Below are 23,624 nucleotides of genomic sequence, written 5' to 3' on the forward strand. Positions count from 1 at the left end.
ATCGTCGCCGACGGCCGTAGCTAGAGGGTGGCAGCGCGAAAGGGAGCAGCGGCGATGGCGCGGTGAGGAGAAGGAGAGGTGGCAGCAAATGGCCGGCGTTGGTGCCGGCTGTGTCTCCCTTGCGTCGTGATGGCGGCGGAAGCAGGGAAAAAACCCGAAGGAAAAAACCTCCCCACGAACCAAGCCTCCCCCTCCTCTAAATCCCTAAACAGTGATTTGACGAAATTGCCCTTCCTCCTCACCCTATTTCCTCCTATGCCCCTCAAGCCATATACGTATCATAATCAAAAGATGATTTGGTACTACTTAACTATAAAATATTGTAAAATTTTTAAAACGTTACAAATCATACAAAAAGTAACTAATTAATAGTTAATTGGATAATAGTTAATAAATGATACAAGAACTATAAATTTAACTTCTTGGCATGTGAATAATTTTGGTTGAGAATATATATATATATATATATAAATATATCTATACATTTTTTTTGATATTACCTATGACTGATTTAAAAGAAAAAGTAGAATTTTTCGTGCTAATAACGTGTTATAAAATTATATAAGTAACTGCATATGAAAAGGAAATATTATTAACCTTTTCTCTTTTTCTTACTTATTGAAATGAATACATATGTATTTATAGGTATATAATCATATTGAAACTCCTCATGAATTTACATAACTTAGGAATTTAAAAGATGATAGGTTATGTAGATAAGAGAATTTATAAAGTTATTGGGGGTTATGGGCATCCACATACTTTATTTTATAACATTCATATTATTATTTATTATGTGTGAGTTTGTATTTATTTATTTTTTTTATTGAATGTGAGTTCTAAACTAATGAGTAGTTTCGTAAAAAATTATGATGAATAACTTTAATATTTATATGAATGGTAGCATTTTGAAAGTAACTACAATCATAATAGCTACACTATGACTATAATTATCCCACGTTATAATAATTATTATAATTATAACAATTATGACTATTGCTCTACATTATTTATTATTTAATTAAGAATTAATAATTAGTTGGGGTGAAATTTATAATTAAATTATGTTAATATTATTTTTTTCTTTTCACATTGTAGATAAATTTAAAACTTATTAGTAATTTTTTCTCATGATTTTTTATATAAAAAATATATATGTCATGATTTTCTTTAATTCCACCTCTTATAATTGACAATACAATATTGTAAGTAGAAGAATTCTTCAACACATGATAATATATAATATTTATTTACTACACATGATTATATATTATATTACGCATGTGGCAAAAGGCGAAATCGCTCGCCCTCAGCGCCCTGGCCGCACCCGACCCAAGGCCATCATGAGGGAGGTAAATTATAGCATCCTGAGTAAACATGTGGTAGGTGGGATGAGTTGCACAAGGACCGGGGATTTACGCCCCGACTACCCCGAATTTCAACCCCGCGACCTCATGTGGCAAGCATCCCATCACATACCAACTCGAATGACCTATGGGGTCATATATTATATTACACATGCAACATATGTGCATGATCATAATTACTAATATTTCAATAACAAATATAAAAACATACTTTTAATATATTTTTTTTAAATAAAATGCTATTTTGAAAAGGCTAAAATAAAGTGCATCATTTTTCATTTTTACCTTTAAAATATGATGATGAACCCCCTCTAGACACTTAGTTTTGACTTCCTACCTAATAGGCTTTATACTTCGCACAATTATACAAATATATTAAATGAAAAAAATAATTATTTTATGTCAATTAAAAATAAAGGAATAAAAAATGCATAATTATTATAAATAAACACATTAAAATTAACATATTAAAATGATATTTAAATCGAGTAATATATAGAATAGACCATATAAATATTCTTTTTTTTATGTCATTTTAAAATGTTGAGGAATAAAATACGACAATTGACCGTCGTCGAATTCTAAAAATAATGTACGTAATTTTTAGATTGCTCGAAGGAGCATTTATTTTTCATTTTATTTCTCCCACTAATAACACCATATTAATATTATACTTTAAAAATTAATACCACTTTAATATTGTATAAATCCTAAAATCAAAATTAGTGTAGCGTTTATTTTTGAAAATCAAATGTTTATATACCAGTAGTATTTTCTTTGAATAAAGTATTAAATAAAAAAAATATGCTTTTTAGAAAATCTAAAAATTAAATGTAATTTTTGAGAATTTCTTAATAAAATAGTAAAATATATATATCTGTGAGAAAATTTGCATGCAGTTCCCATTGACAAACATAACTTTGCATGCAGTCCTTACTTCCCAAATTCTTTGTTTTCACTCCCTAGTCAAACATTTTTACCTAATTACCCATGATATTTTTAGGTATAAAAAGTTCAAAAATCAGTATAATTCATCTTAAATTCAGTACATTAAATTTAGAATCTAGTATATTTTTTATCAAATTGAGTACGATTCTTTTTTCATCTTAATTGGATGGAAAATATATTAGATTTTCTTTAAATGATAGTCAATTGGATGAAAAATATACTAAATTTTCTTTAAATGATAAATAGTACTGAATTTAGGAGGAATTATATTAAGAAAAAAGTTGTGTTCAATTTAATAGAAAATATACTCGATTCTAGTTTAAAGTGCTGAATTTAATAGGAAGTATACTCGTTTTTAGACTATTTGTACCTAAAAAAATATGAGACTTAATTTTGATAGAAAATATACACGATTTTCTTTAAATGGTACTCAATTGGATGAAAATATACTAAATTTTGTTTAAATGATACTGAATTTAGGAGAAATTATACTCATTCTTGGACTTTTTATACCTAAAAAATTTTAGGGCAATTAGGTCATGATATTTACATGAGGGGAGTTGAAGCAAAGGAAACTTTGCATGTAGGGAGTCGAAACAAAATTTTTTAGATAGAGGGACTGTATGCAAAATTAAGAATAGGATTGGGGATTTTTCTCCATTTTCCAATTTTCTTCTTAATGATGAAATATTAAATAATTATTTTTTCGCTTTATAAAATAAAAATATAATTTCCTCTTTAATTATTTGTTTTAAATATCTAGCGAAAGATCACAGCGCTTCTTCGCCGAGCAAATAGTCCGCTTTCCTTCGGCAGATCTCGTCGGTGATGGCCCTCTCCTCCTCTCTGCCGTGGCTCCTCCGGAAGCCCTCGTCCTCCTCTCAGATCCTTCAGCGGATGAAGCTTCTAGCTGCGGGTGATCCATCGAGATCCTTCACCACCTGTGAGGGATCGCGCCCCACCATCGTCCATAAGCGGAGCCTCGACATCCTTCACGATCCCTGGTTCAACAAGGTACTCAATCGCGCATCAGGCCCTTCAAGTGGTTGTTTGAATTTCCTGTGGTTTGATTGGATTGAGTTGGTTGTTGGTTTATTTGATACTCGTCAGGGCACGGCTTTCTCGATGACTGAGAGGGATCGCCTGGATCTTCGCGGGCTTCTTCCTCCAAATCATATGACACCGCAGCAGCAAATTGAGCGCTTCAGTATGCCTTTTGACACGTTTTTCTACGTTTTGTGTTCTAGTCGGAAGTCAGTTCTTTAGTTCGTTGGGAGTAGACTCACGCATCATTCACGAAATAGTTGTATTTTTTTTTTTGGGGGGTCTTTTTGTTCTGTTGCGATTGGTTTACTGATTACTATAATTTCCATATTCTACAACTTTGATAACACGAGTGTTCATCCGGTGTACTGTTTAAACTTCTATAGATATCTACTAAGTTAGTTGTGTTGTCTCAGCTAGCCATTCCCCTCAGTCTTGAACTGGTTACATTGTGCTAGTAAATGTTGCCTCTCTTTTATACAAATAGAAGGCCTTGTTTATGCTTGTGGGTTGGGTGTGAGTGGTAGCGGTGTGCTCTGGAAGTCTTAGGAGAGTTGGCGAGAAAACAAAAGATGAGTTCTTCTCTCTGTTGATGTAGGCTTTGATTTTTGGCCTAATTACTCAAATTGATGGCACTTGTTGTTTGTTTCTTTGCATTTGATCGTCAAAGCATTGCGTCAATTCAATTTTAGTGTTAAGGTAATTGCTACTAGGAGGGGAGGGAGACAAAATGGAGGGGGAGGAAGAGGGAAAGGACATTATTATAAAAACTTTCCTAACATGTTTTATATTTCTATTTGTATCCTATCGCATTATTATATTTCCATAGTCTCTAAGTCATAGTTTCCTTTTTGACAGTGGTTGATTTAAAAAGATTCTAAGTAAATGCCTGGGATGGACCATCAGACACCAATGCTTTGGCCAAATGACGAATTCTTAATAGATTGCATGACCGAAATGAAACTATGTACTACAAAGTGAGTTTTAGATATTTGACAAGACATTCTATTCTAGATAGTTCACACATTGTTGTTAAGAGTTTTCAAGTGTATCATAAGTTACATTTGCACTCTTTGTTTTAAAGAATTATCTGCTTTCTCGCAGGAGAAGTTGATTGTTTTACAATTTTTTATATTTTTTTTAAATTTGTTTTGCGTAACTAACTATTCATGTGAGAATTAGAAGAAATTTAGCTTTTAGAATTTGCACGTTACCTTTTTTTTTTAATTATTATTTTTTGATTATTGCAGAAGTTCCACCATATCCCCATGAGTGTCTATTTGCTTTCTACTGCATTGACTTCCACCTTTCTTTTCTTATGTTATTACCCTTTTTAACTATTATCAAAATCAACTCACCAGACACTCCATTGTCGAGAGCAATTTCTACACAATGTAGAGAAATGCGCTATCATGTATTTTCAAAATTTCTGTAGAATTATCAAAGTAACCCTTCATTACGGTGCTAATTTAGGGTCTGTCAACATGTTCATATATGGCACTTGTTTCTTTATCCCATTACTTTTCTTAAATTTATTTCTGTTTAATGTACAGTTAATTGATGTGGAAGCACTTTCTACTATTGCCCAAATCTTCATTTATTTTAATCTTTTGCTCCGGACGGTGTTTTGATTTGTGCACTTGTTAATATGTGCAGGTTTTAGTTGAAAATATCTAAGAGTATGCACCAATAGTTTATACACCCACGGTGGGTCTTGTGTGTCAGAACTATAGTGGTCTTTTTAGAAGACCCCGTGGTATGTACTTCAGTGCAGTTCATCGTGGAGAGATGATGTCTATGGTTTATAACTGGCCAGCTGATCAGGTGTTTATTTTTATTTTTCTGTATCATTGCTGTGATAGTTGCCATAACCTGAACTTTTTTTAAAGTGTAGTAATTATTTTTGCTTTTGTTTCCTAATAACTTGCTCTTTTGACAAACATACTAAATTTACTTCTTTTATCTGATTTAGGAAAATAAATCTAGACATTTTTTTTTGAATTGGTTGATTCTTTTGGTTCTGCGATGATCTCTTATGCCAAAATCCAAATCATATGCTTTAAACTTTTTGTTGGCCAAATAGATGATGACCGGTCATGGCCAGTTCCAAGCCCAGATAAAAGAGGAGGGTTGTGTTAGGTTGCCACCTAGCGTTAAAACTATGACAAATATTAATGAATGAATCCATTAAACTATTGTGCTAATGCTAGGTTATTCCCCAGAAGTAACGTGTTGCAGGGTCCGACTGTAATGTCTTGGCAAGGATCGCTACATCTCCAAAACTCGGGTGTAGTGCTAAATATGCAATAGTTTGTGTTGCAGGGTCTGACTGTAACATATCGGCAAGGACCGCTACATCTCCATGAGAATTTGGGTGTAGTGTTAAATAGACAAAAGTTCTCGCACAATAAGTTGGATAAGAACAAATATGATAGGAAAACTAATAATCTATGATTTGGAACATTAACATAGAAACCCTTATTGGTAAATCAATGGAGGTAGTAAATACGATGATTAGGAGAAGAATTAGTATTTTGTGTACAAAAGATAAAATGGGTAGGCGAGAAGGCAAAGATGATAGAGAGCTCGGGTTTTAAGTTATGGTACACTGGAAAGAGTAAAGTAAAAAATAGAGTGAGTATTGTTGTAGATAGTTCGTTAAAGGATAAAGTTATAGGAGTAGTTAGAAAAGGGGATAGAATTATAGCCCTTAAGATAATAGTGGCGAAAGAAACTATGAACATAATTAGCGTATATGCACTGCAAGTAGGATTAGATGAAGCTATTAAATCAAGGTTTTGGGACGACTTAGATGAAATATTATAAAACATTCCACCAAATGAAATGAGGAATATGAGAGGGTACATGAGAGCTATGGGTTTGGAATGAGAAATGAGGAAGGGAAAACTCTATTAGATTTTGCGATAGCATATGACCTTATATTAGCTAATATGTTTTTTAAGAAAAGAGAAAAACACTTAGTCACGTTCAAAAATGGGAATAATAAATCGCAAATTGACTTTCTTACATTTCCTTATTTGAATGATTTCACTCCCTATTCCAACATATTCACATAGTTCCTTATGATAGTTTTCTTTCTTTTGCTAATTGCCTCATTTAAAATATGATTTCAACAAATCTGTCAGCAGCAACCTCTTTTCTCCATTCAGTGTTTACACTGTAGGTTCTTCCTGTGATGATTGATGTTGGAACTAATAATGAGAAGCTCCTTCGTGACCCACTTTGTAAGAATCTTCTATCATACTCTACATTCAAAAAAAAAACTTGTTAGAGGAGACCTATATGTAGGTGAACTCTGAGCCGTGTAAAGATCTATAATCCATTGTTATAGAAATAAAAATCATTAGTGGGAACGGATATATCAACTTCTAAATCATTCTGGCATATCCATGCCATCGATTGAAGTCTACCTGGTATCTGAAAGTAACACCTGAAGTCGTGTAATCTTTCAACTTTTTTTCTCCCAGCGAAAGGTGTTATCATGTTAGGTGTGAAGGAGGACTAAAGAAAATTCTGTGTATTAAGTTTTATAATGATATTAGTATTGCTAATGGAGCAAATATTAGTATTTCTAATGATATTGCCTTCCATTGAGCTAAATGGTGCAATAAGATCTATAATGATTTTACCAAAGTCATGATAAAAAATAATTTTTACAGCCAAGGCATTTGATAAAAGAGATAGTTGAATATAAGTGCACCAAGGGCGAGAAACACTGAAATGTATTATATTTAACAAAACATTGATATATTAAATAATTTACTGCAATATATTTTAATCCTAAATATTTGTTATTTATATTGCAAAAATAATGTAATATTATAATATTCATGATCATCATTATAAAGTTGTGTTTATACCAACTATTTAATGTTGGCTGCATAAATCTAAATTTCATAATATTAAGATAATATATGTATTATTTTGTATAAACCCTTCACATTCTTTGAATATTTATTCAATATTTTAGTAATATTGATGTTATTTTACTTCTTGAGGAGAATCATCTAAGCTTTAAATTTATAGTAAAGAATGAAAACAATTTAACAAAATTTCACTCAGAAGGTCCATTGAAAAATATTTAATTTTTTAACAGATTTTTGTATAAATAGGGGAAATCATCTTACCCTATCCAACCTCCATTACCTACAAATGAATCAAATGGTGGATATTTACAACAGTCTATATTTTTAGATAATTAGAATGGTCTTTGATTATTGTATCTAATAAAAATCAAATCATGTACTTTACAGTTGGACTTTTTTCTCCTTAAATATTTGAGATGATTTGATTTTTCATTGTTAACATTGTTTGAATATTTAATAAAGGTTTCATAGTTTAATTGCTGTTCTATGTACAAAATGGATCATCATATAGATTTAGGACTTCAAGAGCATCATCTTGATGGTGAGGATTACATTTCAGTCATTGATGAATTTATGGAAGCTGTCTTCACCTGGTGGCCACATGTAATTGTGCAGGTAAATGGTAATATTGGAGTAACTACTATTGTGATAATATCTATTCTGGTCAAATGTCTTTACTATTCTGGCCACATGTAATTGTGCAGGTAAATGATTGAATTTGTTGGAAGATATTTGTTTCTTTTTTGGTTATATTTAGAGGGAAATCATTTCTCACTGATGGCCAATTTGTGCTATAAACCAATATCAAATCCAAAAATTTCATTTGGGTTCGATTGCAATTTGGTTTACTTTCTAAACTAAAAACTATCATATATATATATAGCCAATCTAAACAACCAATCTGTTAAGTTGACTGGACAATTGATCCTGGTGCGTATATGTTCTGCCTAGGCGCATCAGTTATGAATTAAGTGCTTTATGTTGGCTGATGTTTAAGTTATGAATTAAGTGCGCAAGCTTTAAACAATTTGATTCTAATCAAACATGAGTGTGCATTAGATCCAGCTCGAGCTGAGGTTGTGCATTTAGATGCAAAATGGGGCTTCACACTTCTAGAGTTATAGCTGAACTAAGTTCTGTTCCTTGATTTGAGAAATAATTGATACAGCTGACTGGGAATTGGACATGCTCTAAAGTCATCTTTTTCTAGGGTGGTTGATCGTTGTCCAGTTTTCCTCAGAAAGTCTCACATTTAACACTGCTGTCTTCAGTCTCCAGATCTAAAAGCACCAAGGCAATCTGATTTTGTATATTTGTTATTCAAGTGTTCCAGGAATCTTGCGTTGAGACAAATGAAGAAAATTTTGACCAGTTGACTATAATTTTTCTCTTTTAACTGCTTGAACTTTCATTTAGTGTTTTCTTTCAAGCATTATGTGCAAATGATCGAGTTGCTGACTGTATAGACAACACAAAAGTCAGCTACAGCATAGTAGATAATATGCCAATAGGCATTTACACACTCTTGTTGATATTTCTCATGATCATAATAGCTAGGGACCGACAGATTCTTCAATAAGATTATAATTTTGTTTAATTGGTATACCCTCTCATGATCATAAGATTTGACTTGTTTATTTCTGCAGGAAATGGTATTGGTCACTGTAACCAGGGAAACAATATGTATCTTTTTCCTGGGTCAGTTGAGTTTTGACTTTTTTACTTAAAAAAAAATAACATCTTATATTAGTTTTCTGTTTCTAACACAACACATTATCTTACAGGATTGGCCTTGGCACTCTTTTGTCTGGAGCGAGGGTTATTTCAGATGGCATGCTTCAGACTGCAGCTGAACGGTAGTCTTCATAACCCGAGATTTCAGTCTTTCTATCGATTATGTTTTTTTTTACCATTACCTGACACATGGATCAGTTTGGCCGGATACATGAAAGACGATGAAGTTCTGAACGGAATAATATATCCTTCCATATCCAGGTTTGTGCCAAATATTGACTAGTATTTCGAACTCTTTGGCTTGCTTACTAGGGCAGATTGAAAGTAGATAGGGAAGAAGGATAGATAAAAAGTTGTTTACTTGGGATGAGAGAGGGAGATTGGTGAAAGAATATTTTAACCCTACGAGCTCCCAGTCCTCCCTGTTGCCCTCGACATCAGGCTACTCTGGCAGAGCTGTGAGCAGCTCCTTTGCAAGCTGCTTTGGTGCGAGCATTTCCTTCGGGTGCTACTCTGGCATCATGAGCTTGTGTTGACTGTGTTCATGGAAGGGAAGGCAGGATGAACAAGTGGTAATTGGAGGAGAAATGGTAGATAATTTCGAGGAAGAAAGTTTCTTTCCAATTCTGAAAAGAAGCATTTCCATTTTCCGAACGTCCTATCCTCTGCCACTTTCTTTCCGCGCACACAACAATTTATAAATCTTTCTCCCCCACTTTCTTTTTTAGTTTTTCTTTCTTCTCCATTCTTCTCTCCAAGCATTCATCTCTTCGCTCGTGTATGATGGTTGCAGCATCAGGGACATAACCAAGGAAGTAGCAGCTGCTGTAGTCAGGGAAGCTGTAGCAGAAGATCTGGCTGAAGGGTACCGCGAAATGGACCCTCGGGAACTTCAAAAGCTCACACCGGTGTGAATCAATCTTCAATTTTGTCATTTGTTATATCTTACTCACGAACTTATCTCCATTGATTATTGCTATTTTAACTCTAGGAAGAAACCATGACATACGTAAAGAAGAACATGTGGGATCCTGCCTATCCGACTGTAGTTTACAGAAAAGAATGATCCTCATTGTTGTTCGCACGGAAACTTCTTGTGCTGAAGGTGAAAAATTAAGAATCAGAAAAGATTCCATCAGATGTGCTAGTAACTGAGCAACTAATGAGTCTGGAGCTGCGCGATCATCAACGGTTTCTATTCATAACGAAACATAATTATTTGAAGAAAATTTCTTTGAATTCTTCTCACGTATATGAGAGTTAATTTGAGTGCCTAAGAAATTGTTGATTGATGTTGCTATAGCTAGACAGCTAAAACTTTTTGAAAGTACATCATGATATTGAGTGTGATGTAGCATGAACTTGTGTACTCTGTAGAGCCGACACCCTTTCAGAGTGCCAAGGAATTTGCCATAAAATGTATCTGAGAATCAATGGAGAAGTAGTGGTTTAGTTTTATTCTAATTTGTTTACCTTAGTGGAGGACCAATGGAGAGGGATGACCATTTCTACTCGAGAGTGGACATATTTGAGTGGTAAAACATGTCAGCTTGGAGGTTACATTTACCGTTGTGGAGAACTAATAGAGAGAAGAAGAGCGCTTCAGTTGTGGAGAACTAGTAAGTCTGGAGTCGCATGATCATCAACCGTTTCTATTCGTGACGTCACATACTTATTTAAAGAAAATTCCTTTGAATAACTCTCACGCATATGAGAGTTTGAGAGCCTAAGAAATTGTCGGCTGATGTTGCTATAGCTAGATAGCTAAACTAATATATTTAGTTTCGAAGAATCCGATATACTTAGTTTCGATTATAATTTTGGACCAATTTCTAATCTAGAACTAAACTAATTTTATTCGTACTCATTTTACTTATATATTTTACTGACTAAAGAAAAAAAAATAATTCTATTTTTTTTAAATTGATTAAAATGGTAAAATTGGGGACTTCATTAGAATTAATTTTTAAAATTTACTTTCCGAAAAATAATAATAATTATTTACTTTCATTCACCCCTTTTAAACTATAAGACTTCATAGTCGATTGTCTCTCAAGTCAATAAGTACACATGATCGACAAAGTACTTCAATTGTTTTTCTTAAATAGAGAAATAGAGTGCAATAAATGGATTATAATCAAATGGGTTATAATCAATTACTTTTCTTTCATTATTTTCTTCTTACTAATCAAATGGGTTATAAACATTAATTTTTCCATGTAAATATAGTTTAATGGTCTATTTAGTTAAATTATTCCACCCTTATTTCCTTTTACTAATTACAAAAGTGAAAATGGTCGTTTAAAACGTTTAATTTGTATTCTTTTTGTAATTTATTTGTGGTCCAAAATTATTTTTTTCTTTTTTATTTATTGTTTAAGAAAATTGCAAAACATATAAGCGTATTCCATTAAAATCACAAACTCCTTTTTCAAATAAATAAGAGAAAATAATATTTTCTTATTTTGCTTTTGTTTTGCCTCCTCGCGGAAACACTCATCTCCGTCAAATCCCGATCCAACGGACACGACCACTCCGATTCCGGTCACCGCTCCATGTTGTTTCATTTCACCGGTCGCCGAGGTTACAGCCGCGTCGAGTGACCGCGAGGGTTATCTCACACCCGACTCCCTTCTGCTATAAATTACTTCTCTCGGTCGCCGTTCTCAAACTCTCCCTCCGTCGATTCTCTCGGTCCTCTTCTCATAGTGATCGGAAAAGGTATGAACCCTAATCTTTTCTTGCTTTCAAGAATTTTGATCTGTGTTTCTCTCGGATCGCCGTTCTCAAACTCTCCCTCCGTCGATTGTCTTAGTCCAGTCCTCTTTTCTGCTTTTGCATAGCGATCGGAAAAGGTATGAACCCCCGAATCTTTTCTTACTTTCAAGAGTTTATCTGTGATTTCCGTCGAGCAACATATTGTTGGTTGATTCTTCGATAATGCAGCTTAATTGCTTCGCTTGCGATCGGGGATCGAGGTGGGGGTTTACGGCCCTGTTTGTTTGGATCTCTATCTGGCCATGGCGGAGCCTTCCGATCGTCGGTTCGTGGTGGGCTACGCGCTCTCGCCCAAGAAGGAGGAGAGCTTCATCCGGCCCTCTCTCGTGGCCACGGCTTGTGACCACGGCATTGATCCCGTCCGCATCGACTCCTTGCGGCCCCTAATCGAGCAGGGCCCCTTCGACTGCGTGATCCACAAGCTCGTACACCAAGAATGGAGGCTCCAGCTCATCGATTTCAGAGCCAAGAACCCCAGCGTCCCCATCGTCGACCAAACCCTCCACAATATCGATTTCCTCCTCAACCGTATTACCATGCGGGAGTTCGTCTCCCATATCAATATACCTCCTGGAACAGAGACCTTCGGGGTCCCAAAGCAGATGATGATCTACAACCAGAACAATGTCTTGTACAATTACTATGAGACGATCGAGTCCCGCCTCGGGTTCCCCATCATCGTCAAGCCCGTCCGCTGCAACACAAGCAATAAGTCACACAGGATGACCTCTCGCCTTGGTACTATCTTTTCCATGCCATGGCTCCAATTTCCCATGGTTCTACAGCAGTTCGTCAATCATGGCGGGGTCGTTTTCAAAGTCTACGTCGCAGGAAATTACGTGCAGTGCGTGAAAAGAAAGTCCCTCAAGGACATACGCCGCGATGATCTCTTTCCCTTTACTTACTCTCGTGTACCCCCTGGACCCTATCAGAACCCTGAAGACGTCGAATATGCTGAAAATCTTGAAGCGGCAGAGCTTCCTTCATCGAGCTGTCAGAACCCTGAAGACGTTGATGACGATGACGAAGATGTAGAAGCAGCAGAGCTGCCTCCACTGAGCTTTCTGGAGAAGATAGCAAGGGGCTTGCGGCAGGCTACGGGCTTGCGCCTCTTCAACTTCGACATGATAAGGGATGCGGATGCCCGCGACCATTACTTCATCATCGACATCAATTACTTCCCCGGTTACTCCAAGATGCCTGGTTATGAAGAATTTGTAACCAACTTTTTATGGGACATGGTTCATGAGAAAGGGGAATCTGATGCTGGCAGTTCTTCTTTCTCCGCCACGGACTGATGGGATGGATCCACGGTGGTTTGTTTCTCCAATCTTCTTTTCTCGTAAACTCTAATAATGTTCTTCCTTTCAGAATGCACATTCTTTCTTTTAGCTAATTCTTCGTTTCAGATTGTTGGACTTGAATTTTTCAGTCAGAATTCCATTCCTTTTACTGCCCTTTTCTGTTGAGTTTTTTAATTTTCTTCTTCAATATTCATATGTTTGTTATTTAAAAATGTTAGTAAAAGTAGCTAACATAAAAGAGCTATCCTCAGACGTTAATCAGTAACATCTTACGCAACTACAATGCTTACTGATGTACCGCCACCTGGCGTTTATGCGAATCTGAGTCGAGCATTCACGTCCAATATTAAAAGATATGTTGGAGGAGATCCCGCTGTCCTCTTTGTATGCAATATCTGCGTTTCGCTTGCGCCGGTCATTCGAGAGATCTCTCGAGAAGCGCAGACAGGCAGGCGGGAGGAATGCAGGACGGCAGCGGCGGCGGTGGCAAGGGAGGTGGAGGCGGAGGGCAGGAGGTGATCGGGAGGAAGGAGACGGCGGCGGGGGCTAATGCTGGACTGAACGGGGATCCGCCGCCCCCTTTCCCGTTCAAAAAGAATTATTAATTTTGTAATAGGCGGGAGGGATCTCCGGCCTAAAATCAATTATTTTTAAATTTAAAATTATTAATTTTGACGCCCTTTTAATTTTGCAGTATGCCCCATTTCATTTATTATCCAAAAAGAATTAATTCATTTTTATTTTATTTTATTTTTTAATCAGGCGCCATTTCGTGTCTCTGCTCTGCTATCAATTCTATCAAACGAAGAAAGAGAATCATGATTATCAAACAATCTCAAGATCAATCCAATTTCTCTCCCTTTGCAATAAAGGTAAATCTCAATCAAACTCCACTGGATTCTGCATTCTGAAACTGTTTCTCCGCGATTTGTTCTTCCAAGGAATCCAGCGACGAGAAGATGAAGAAGAAGGTGCACTGAAGATCTGCAGAGGACGATTATGAGTTGAAGAACTTTTGGAACACGCCAAGAAGAAGGAGATCTCGAGATTTAGATCAAAAGCACGAACAAATTGATGCCCAATCTCCTCGGCGTTGCGGTGCTGATCTACTGGAAATTCCTCCTTTCATAACCTTGTTGGCTGTTGCTTTGATTGCTGGCCATCCAAGGAACCGCCCAACGAATATAATCGTCCGACCAAGCAATTACTCATGGCATCCACTATCAAATCCACATCGTCCGCTTCTAATGCAACATGGTCAGAGTCTAACAAGATAAATTGCAAGGCATGATCTTGTGAGAACAACCGATTAATCAACCCACCTCCAACTTCCACCATCTCCCTTGAGTTGTGCTGCACCGATTGAGTTCCTACGGGGATAGCTTGACCCTGTTGACGCTGTTGACCCTGCTGCTCTGGATCCGAGGGCTGAGCTTGCATTGCATTTGGAGCCATTGTCGGTGTTTCGGCCAAATTCCGTGAATGGCCAAACCATCACTCAATGAACTAGTTGACACATGCTTCTCCCCGGGCGCCTTTGATAAAGAGGAAGAACGAATATGAGAGACACTCGGAGAGAGAGTTAGACTAGCTGAAAAATAGATCCCGGGCTACTAAACACTCAAGTTAGGATTTATTTGAGGTGATATGCGAAAAGAAGATGGAAAAGAAAGAATCTAGTCAAAAGGAGGTGTTAGTTGTCTTTCCTTTAACGAAGTGATACGCAATCATAAGAGAGCATCTAGGAGACCAATTTTGACAACATAGTAATTACATTTCCATTCAACCGGCACCACGTACCTTGAAATATTCACGGAGAAATAATCCTAACAATGAGACGGTTGCACTACTCTTCACATGATATAACCAAATCATGCCAGGTGTAGATTGGATTTGAGGATGTGGAGATGAGGAGATGAAGCTATTTCAAAGTGACTTTAAAAGTAGATGAAGTTGGGACCTGAGGTTGAGTTAGAATGTTGGGATTTAAGACAAGATAGAATTATGGAAGATGTCGACAGCTAAGATCGAGCCAAGATGTCGGGATTTAAAATTGAGATAAATCATGGAGGATATCAACAGCTGATGCCAAGTCAGGATGTCGAGATCTGGGGTTGATATAGAATCATGGAGGATGTCTGGATATGAGGCCGAGCAAGGATGCGGAAATCTGGGACTCAGTGTATTAAAATGATATTCATAAACGATATTCAATCAAGCTTGAATTTTTTGGGGATGAGCACATGAGGCCAGGTGAGTTAGGTCCAGGGGAATAGCTATGTGAGGTTAAAAAATCCATACACAGCGCAAAAAAAAAAATCTAATTATAAAATATAAATTTTCTAGACTTTTCACAAAAACCCATTAAAACCCTCTATTTTTTTTCTCTCCCGTCTCACCTTTTTCCCCTCTCCCCCTCTCATTTTCCCCCTCTCTCCGTGTTTTATTTTTCTCTTCCACCGTGTTTTTTTTTCCTCTCTTGCGTTTTTCTTTTCCCCCTCTCTCGCTCATTTTTCCTCTTTCTTCCCTTTTGTTCCTTAGAATATTTTTTTCTTTTAATCCCCTCCTTATTTTTTCTTCAACTCTAATTTTATCTTCAAAATCCTCCTCCACACACGTCACTATGACATCATTATCACCGCATGCTATTGCTACCAGTGCCACCGTCAATGTAGTTTGCTGCCAACGCCACTGTCGTCGCTTTGCTTACGCTCGCTCCACGACAAACACTTTTTATTGATTTTTTTTGCTTCTTTCGTTTATGTATTTGAGTGTTGAAAAATATATAATTTTAATTTTTCATATATTTATATTTTTATTTGTTAGTTATGTTATTTGTTTGCTATCAATTTTATTTATTAATTATTTTTAAATTGTTAGAAAAAGATACTCATTAAATTAAGTGATTATATTTCTAAAATATTATGCTAATGATTAATTAGATAAAATAATAATATTAAGGTATTTTAAGAATATGCGACATGAATCTATTTCAAACAAGGCATCTACCCTCCATTATTTCCTCCTCCTTTGTCTCCTTCATCACTTCTTGATGCTGACTCAAATAAATATCCTAGTGATCCTGGACTAAGAAGGAATATCCTCGAGCATAATGTAAATGAAAGGGAGATTGTTATAAATTTTATTTTATTAGGTAACTAGTTAAGATAATTATTTAGATCGGAATGAAAGTCTCATATGTAAATATGCTAAATATTATGAGAAAATAAAATGACAAATGATTCTTAGACTTTGAGTAATAGATAAGCTCTGGAGATTGATGGATTATTTTTCAACTAGAACCAAGGGTTAAAATCAAAATTTGCTAATTTAAATTAATTTTTAGCTCCTTAAATTTGAAATTTATACTTTTGGATGGTGAAAATTGATCTACACAAATATTTAATTTTTTTTTAAATAGCCCTTACTAGCCTAAAATCTTGGCTGTGCCACTGGTTGCCCCCCGAGGCAAGGTTGAGTTGGCTACTCCGGGGCAAAACTTGCTACAATGGGCAGGGGTTGATTCTTGGCAAAGTCGAACGAACAACCCTCCCCTGCAGTGGCCAACTATAACTTCTCGATTTACCTCCTCACAGATGGTCATGGGGCCAACCATGTGGGAGCCGCTGGAGTGGTGGATTCCACCTTTTGCTACAATTGGCTATGCCACTGGTTAGGTCTGAGCCCCTCCTTGGATGAGTTTAGATCCCCATGCATTTCCACCTTATCTTGACTTTGACAAACAACTCAACATGACTCCTGACCCACAGGATACGCGGGGGTCATAGAAAATCATCACACCATAAATCTCACCTTTGAGTCTAGTTGAAGGACGCATTGTACGATTGTAAAATACACTAGAAGGGGCGGGGGTGAATATTGCGAGTCACTTTTTTATTTTTTTTGTAAAACAATCTAGAAAATGTAGCAGAAAATACAATAAAGAAAAACAATCACTAATACTTTTTGTTTTTATTTAGTTCGAAGCCTTTGACGACTTCTACTCAAGGCTTGCACTCGTTGAGTGCTTTCATTGGGCAATTCAAAAATCGCTCGAATGATTAAAAATAATAATTGAATGTACAATTAAAAGCAACAATTATACTGATGATTTAGAAGAAGAAGCTTAGGCGGTGTCGTCAGAGCAACATATCGACGTCGTGGAGAGCTTTACGGAATAGTGCACAAGTATGAAAGTTGCTTGGAATGATATGTTGAAGTTGTAGGTCAAAACTTCTTTTCCACCCTTATCCAAGAGCTCGGACTAGTCCCAGGTGCCCCTATCAAATTGATGTGGCGTGATCTCGGTGAAACTCTATCTACCAAAGTTTATCCTGATCTAGGCGCCTGGACCAGTCCTAGGCGCCTGGATTCTGACGTTTATTGGCCAATCAGAGTGCACCAATTCAACTGCACACGTGGCTAGGTTCAACCACATATAGGCGCTTGGACCCACTCGGGGTGCTCGAACCTCTAGATGCTTAGACCCACTCGGGGTGCCCGGATCTTCAGGCTCTTAGACCCTTCCAGGGCGTTAATAATTTAATTACTTTTTATTAATTAAATTATCTTTATTTTGGATAGAAATTTTAGATTGATATTATCTAAATTATCAAATATTTTATTAAGGTATTTATTAATTTTATCTAGATATATTTGATCATTTTAAGTTTTAAATTCAAATTTATCTTAATATTTAAATTATTAATTATTTCTGAATTTTTAATATTTTATCAACTAATTTATTTAAATTTGAATTTAATTGTTGAATTAGTTAAATCTAAATTTTTAGAATTTTCTAAATTAATTAAAATTTTGGAATTAATTAAATTTTTAGAATTAATAATTTTATTTTTTGAATTATCAATTAAATTCGATTTATGCAAATCTAGATTATCATGCACCATACTAGGCGTAATTTCATAATTATCTAAATTATCATGCACATTATTTAATTCTCTACTGACAACGTTTTTTTTGGTAAATTAACCTTAGATACAACCCCTAATTTAGTAGGCTTCTCCGTTGGGTTAGACTCGAGTCTGAATTCAATTTTGATTTGATCCTTTAACTCCAATGACTCCTTGTGAAGTTTAATTAACTGAGTTCAAAGCTCGTATGTATTCTTATACTTTTCTAGTCTGCATATAACATTGTTAGGTAAAATATTACAAATTAATTTACTTACCTTTTTGTTCAATTCTGAGTCCCGAGAAGGATTTTTCAATATTAGCAAGTTGTCAAAATTTAGACTTCTTAAGAACCATTCCATTGCTCTCCTCCGGTAGTTGAAATCTTCTTGATCGTATGGCGGTGGTTCATTGACATTTCGCTTGAGTATTTCTTTGTTCCCCATTTTTCAATACTAAAAAAACTCACGAAGATTCTAAGATTTTATCTTAGGGTAAGTAGTGTGGGAGATACAGAAATAAGGCTTGAGTGGTGTTGCATTAATTTTGAGAAAAAAATAATAAAATAATAAAAATAATGACAAATTTAGCCGAAGAAGTGATTGCACCAATTTTGACTAATGGTGAAAAAATGGAAATACAAAATTAGAAAAAAGGTGTAAGAATATTTTTTACTCAAAAATAGTATATATAATTTTTTTTAAAAAAATAACCCCCAGCTCGATTAGTAGTTGCACCAATTCAGAGCGGCTATGCTTTGATACCATTTGTTGGATTGTGAGCACGTGAGATGGGGGTGAATTACGTGATTTTAAAAAATGTTTCTTTTTGTTTTGAAAATATGTTTGCAGTAGAAATATAACTAAGAAAAAAGAAACGAGATAGAGAAGAAACAAGCGTTAACACAAGTTCAATTTACTTGGTTCGGAGCCTTCGACGGCTTCTACTCCAAGGCTTGCACTCATTGAGTACTTTCGTTGGGTAATCACTATAAGCTCGAAAAGATTACAAGAATTTAAGTATAATGTAATAAACAAAAAATGTTACCAACAACAAGAAGAGTAAACGCTTGAGTATCGGTTGTCGGAGTAGCTTTTTGGTGTCGTGGAGAGCTTCTTGGAGCATCGTTTGAGAACCAAACTCGTAGCGATTGATTTTTTGAAGGCTCTGGTCGAAGGCCATTTTATAGGTCATTTTCGAGCGCTCGGACCACCCCCGGGCACCTCCAAGAGGGCCTAACCTGTCGCTGACTTATCCTCCTCCGGGCGTCCGGACCACCCCCGGGCGCCTGGACCACCCCCGGGCGCCTGGGTTGCTAATGTGACAGCTCCTCGACGAAACTCTATCTCTGAAGTTTATCATTCTCTGGGTGCCCCGATTGGTCCGAGCACCTAGACCTGACGTGTGCCGGCTAACCAATGTGCACCACCTCAGCCAGTCACCCACTGCTTCACCTCCTTGCCTTGGCGTCTGGACCACCTCCGGGCGCCTGGAACCCTTTTTCAGCTTTTGCTTTCCTACATCATAAGGTTGGTACAATAAGTAATAATATAGAAAATAATAGTAATAATATTTTTGACAGTCTCCAGACTGTCCGATCCTGACTTTGAGTTTCTCTGAAACCCTAGGTCAGACCGATGCCTACTGTTCCCTCAATCGGGGATGCGTCTTCACTGGAGCTCTCCTCTAGTTACTTATCTTTACTTACCATTTGTGGACTTCCTCTTGCTAGATCTCAACCTATCTAGATTTCGTACTAGCTATCAACCTAGCTGGACTTCAACCTGGTGTTTCAGTTCTCTAGACCTATCAAGTTCATATCCTACACACTTAGTAAAAAGATTAGATCACAACATAATTTAACTTTAACCTTTGTTATATATCAAGAATCTCAGTTTGATCATTAGTGCAACCTACACCAACACCATTTCTCCAACACTCTCACGGATGAAACAAAGGCCAGTTTACTAGACCCAACATTGCGGTCGTCAACTGGAAGAAGAAGAGAAAGATAAAAACAAAAAGCAGTTTGATATGGTGCATAAAGGAGGAACCTAGAAATAATGGAAGGTCAATGGCCACGATGACGTGATGATCAAGAGTTAAGAGGAGGTGGCAGTCAAGGCTGAGAAGTTCCTCTAAGACTTGGCTTCCCCCACCTCTAAGCACGATTCTCAATATACTCTCGGCCGACACTAAAGCCGGTCATGTCAACAAATAGTGGTGGTAGTCAAGGCCGGGAAGTTCCTCTAGGACTTGACTCCCACATGCCTCATAATCACATCCCTTAGTCTATTTGCAAGATACACCAATTAAATAATAAGTGTTGTATGAGAAATAACACTAAATAATTTACTAGGAATTTTAATTTTTTTTTGGAATTTAAATTGAGTCTGTACGACATGGTTATGAGATAAACGAGATTAAAAGGGATTTAAATGAGGAAATGTTTAATTTCCTAAAATTAATCGTATAAATAAGGAAAAACTAGTTTTATAATCATCAAATCCCAAGTATATAACCTATGCTATAGTATCCTAAGCTTAAAAACGTCGTTTCCACCTCCTTGCAGTCTTGATTCCGCTGCTCACCTAACACCGCTTCCTCTCTCGCGACGTCGACCGCTCGACGCCGACCACTCGATGCCGAGCCTTGCTGATCCCCTGGACTAGCCTCTCCTCCTTGGGCGGTGGCCCCAACCAGGAGTTGACCCACGCAACGGTAGCTCGCAAGTCCCACCGAGCCGCGCCTTAACTCCTCCTCCTCTCCTGATTTGCCGTGAGCCACTACTGGTGTCACCTCTTCTTCCCTTGGTCGGCTTAGCAGTGGCCAGCCTGTGCCCTAACATGATTCAGCTAGACACCACTTCTTTTTCCCCCTCTTTGCCACGGGATGCCACAACTCCTATCACCGACATCGTTGATCGCAGGCACCGGCAATACCCGGCGATCGCCACTCTTCCGGCCACGAGAAGGTATAGTGTGCCACTTTATCTTTGTTCATTTCCCTACTTGATCACAGGCCACTGTGTTGATCTGATCGACATGCTGGTTGCAGATCTAGGGCTGCAGCGATCATCTTCCTGATAGAATCCCGACCACCATAGTAGGTCGGTGATCCTTGAGGCATTGTGTGCTGCTGGGATTAGATTCACAACTGCCAGAGCCAAGTTACGTGTCGTTGAGGTAACAGGTTAACCCTAGCTGTAGATTTGAGTGTTTGATTGCTAGATTACTGATTTAGAGTATCTGATTTAGTGGTCAGCAGCCTCACTTAGTTTCGACCACCAATTTCTAGCATCAACCTTCTCCGACTATGAGTCTATAAAGGTGCAATCAGATTTAGGTGAGTTTTTAGGTTGATTCATGTAATAACTTAAATCCAAATTGGGTGTGGAATGTTTATGTCTTAGCTAATCCAATGTAATTGAGAAGTAATTAGGGTTAATTAAGGATTAAACCTAATCTAATGAGAAGAATGAGATTAGAGAGACCTAAACATTTATTCAGAGCATAGGCGAAGATCATTTTGTCGATTAGGCTACCCTAATTAGTTTAGGGAATTTGATTCAGTTATTTAATTCATATAAAGGTAGCTAAATTTCATATGCTGATGTAGGACACTGATTGAGATGAGCATCATGACGTGGGAGTTATCTAACAGGATTACACACATTATAGGCAGGTACTTTTTGACTTGTTTACTTTGACCTTAGTGCATGAGCTATATTCGGATAGTAGTTGTATTTATCTTGACTCTACTCATATTTTACCTGAGTTTGATACTTTCCCTGCTTAATCTTTGACATGATCGATTCCATATTTATATAGCCTCTCATTGTTATCTATGATATTTAGTAGATACTGGATATCTTATTTATTTACATTGATTGCTATATATACATGTACTCTGTTGGACATGCTGGATTTATTGTGGCATAGTTGTTTGCTATATCTGTAGTGATGATTATTTGTATCTTGCTAATTATATCATTGTATGAATGCTGGTGACTATGTCTCCCTTGTGGTTGATGTTGGTGCAGGTTGTACTAATGATTAAACTCATATTTTGATGTATAAAAAAGGTTAAAGTTAGATTATGTTGTTAGCTAATCCTTTTACCAAGTGTGCAGGATATGAACTTGATGGGTCTAGAGGACCAAACATTAGGATGAAGTCTAGTCAGGTTAAGAGGATCAGATGATTCGCAGGAAGTCCAATTGAGTCAGAGAGGACTAGACAGTTGGTAGGAAGTCCAGTCGGGTCGAGGAGGACCAGACAATTGACTGAAGTCCAGATTGGTTGAGATTTGGTAGGAAGTCCTGGTGGGTTAAGGGACTTGACATCAAGGAAGCCTGTAATTGGTAAGTGGAGGTAAGCAACTGGAGGAGAGATCCAGTGAGGATGCGTTTTTAGTTGAGGGAACAGTAAGCATCAATCCGACTTAGAGTTTCAGTGAAACTCAAATTTAGGATCAGACAGTCTAGAGACTATCAAAAATTATTCTACTTTATATATTATTGTTTCTTGTGCTAACCTGGTGTTGCAGAAAGTCAATTGCTGGAAAAGGGATGTCCAGGTGCCCAGAGCTTGTCAGGCGCCTAGAGGTTCGGGCCCTCGAGGGTTCGGGGGCTCGGAGTTGCTCCTGGTGCTTGGACAACTGGATAGACACCCAGGTCAGTGGTTGGGTTGGAGCGCGTCGATTGGCCAACCCATGTCACCGGTTCGAGCGCTTGGAGGTAGATAAAGTCTGCGGGATAGACTTTGACGAGGTGCAACCATGTCAGTACACTCCAAGCGCCTGGTGGTGGATATAGGCGCCCGGATGGGGCTATAAAAGGAGGGTTCAACTGGAAGTTTAAAAAGAACATCCACTACAACTTTTTTTCTTGTGCATTGCTCTGAGAAGGCTCTTACGATACTGAAAGGCTACTCCGACAACTGATACTCAAGATTTTACGCTACTTGTTGTCGGTAACATTTTTGTTTATAACATTGTACTTAAATTCCTGTAATTCTTTTGATATTATAGTGATTGTCCAACGAAAGCACTCAATGAGTGTGAGCCTTGGAGTAGAAGTCATCAAATGTTCTGAACCAAGTAAAAAATTACTTGTGTTAGTGCTTGTTTCATTTTTTCTCTTTTCCGCTGTGTTTATTTTAACTTGTAATTTTAGAAAAAGTGACGAATGCTATTCACCCCCTCTAACATCTTTTCGATTCTACAAGTGGTATCAAAGTGAGGTCACTCTGAATTGGTGCAACCACCAATAGAGTAGGGGGAATAGTTTTTGAAAAAAAATATATATACTGTTTTTCCAATTGTTATTTTTTCACCATTAGTCAAAATTGGTACAATTATCTCTTCTGACAAATTTATCATTATTTTTTAATTTTTCTTCAAAATTGTTACAACACCATTCGAGCCTTATTTCTTTATCTCCCACGCTATTTATCCCAAGACATAGTCTTAGAATTTTTACGAGTTTTTTTTAGTATTGAAAAATGGTGAATAAAGAAATGCTCGACCGAAATGTCAACGAACCACCACCATGCGATCAAGAAGATTTCAATTACTGGAGGTAAGTAATGGAATGGTTCTTAGGAAGTCTAAATTTTGACAATTTACTGATATTAAAAAAATCTTATGGGC

At 36.8% G+C, this 23,624-nt stretch overlaps 2 protein-coding genes across 10 annotated transcripts; both read left to right on the forward strand.

Moving 5' to 3' along the window:
- Positions 1-3,078: 3,078 nt before the first annotated feature.
- LOC122045859 (NAD-dependent malic enzyme 65 kDa isoform, mitochondrial-like) lies at positions 3,079-10,438 on the forward strand. 9 transcript variants are annotated; one of them, XM_042606256.1, is made up of 10 exons: positions 3,079-3,329; positions 3,426-3,522; positions 4,218-4,336; positions 5,016-5,183; positions 7,758-7,950; positions 8,893-8,944; positions 9,031-9,102; positions 9,179-9,241; positions 9,774-9,888; positions 9,972-10,438. In XM_042606256.1, the coding sequence occupies exons 6-10, from the start codon at positions 8,928-8,930 to the stop codon at positions 10,044-10,046; spliced, it is 342 nt and encodes a 113-aa protein (XP_042462190.1). In that variant the 5' UTR covers positions 3,079-3,329; positions 3,426-3,522; positions 4,218-4,336; positions 5,016-5,183; positions 7,758-7,950; positions 8,893-8,927; the 3' UTR covers positions 10,047-10,438. The 9 variants fall into 9 exon arrangements, with proteins under 9 accessions (XP_042462190.1, XP_042462188.1, XP_042462191.1 ...); XM_042606254.1 differs by having other exon boundaries at positions 7,758-7,861; XM_042606257.1 differs by having other exon boundaries at positions 7,862-7,950.
- A 1,562-nt stretch (positions 10,439-12,000) lies between these two features.
- Positions 12,001-13,056, forward strand: LOC122048337 (inositol-tetrakisphosphate 1-kinase 1-like). The gene has a single exon (XM_042609919.1). It carries the CDS (start codon positions 12,001-12,003, stop codon positions 13,054-13,056), a length of 1,056 nt encoding a protein of 351 aa, XP_042465853.1.
- Positions 13,057-23,624: the final 10,568 nt, after the last annotated feature.

The sequence above is a fragment of the Zingiber officinale genome, chromosome 2B (assembly GCF_018446385.1).
Source record: "Zingiber officinale cultivar Zhangliang chromosome 2B, Zo_v1.1, whole genome shotgun sequence".
NCBI lineage: Eukaryota > Viridiplantae > Streptophyta > Magnoliopsida > Zingiberales > Zingiberaceae > Zingiber > Zingiber officinale.

Excerpts from the sequence above, each read along its gene's own strand:
- LOC122045859 (XM_042606248.1), top strand. The coding sequence starts at position 6,556 with ATGATTGATGTTGGAACTAATAATGAGAAGCTCCTTCGTGACCCACTT. Across the intron at positions 6,605-7,757 it reads GCTCCTTCGTGACCCACTTT|ATTTAGGACTTCAAGAGCAT; the intron begins GTAAGAATCTTC and ends ATCATCATATAG. Across the intron at positions 9,889-9,971 it reads AACTTCAAAAGCTCACACCG|GAAGAAACCATGACATACGT; the intron begins GTGTGAATCAAT and ends TTTTAACTCTAG.
- LOC122048337 (XM_042609919.1), top strand. The coding sequence starts at position 12,001 with ATGGCGGAGCCTTCCGATCGTCGGTTCGTGGTGGGCTACGCGCTCTCG.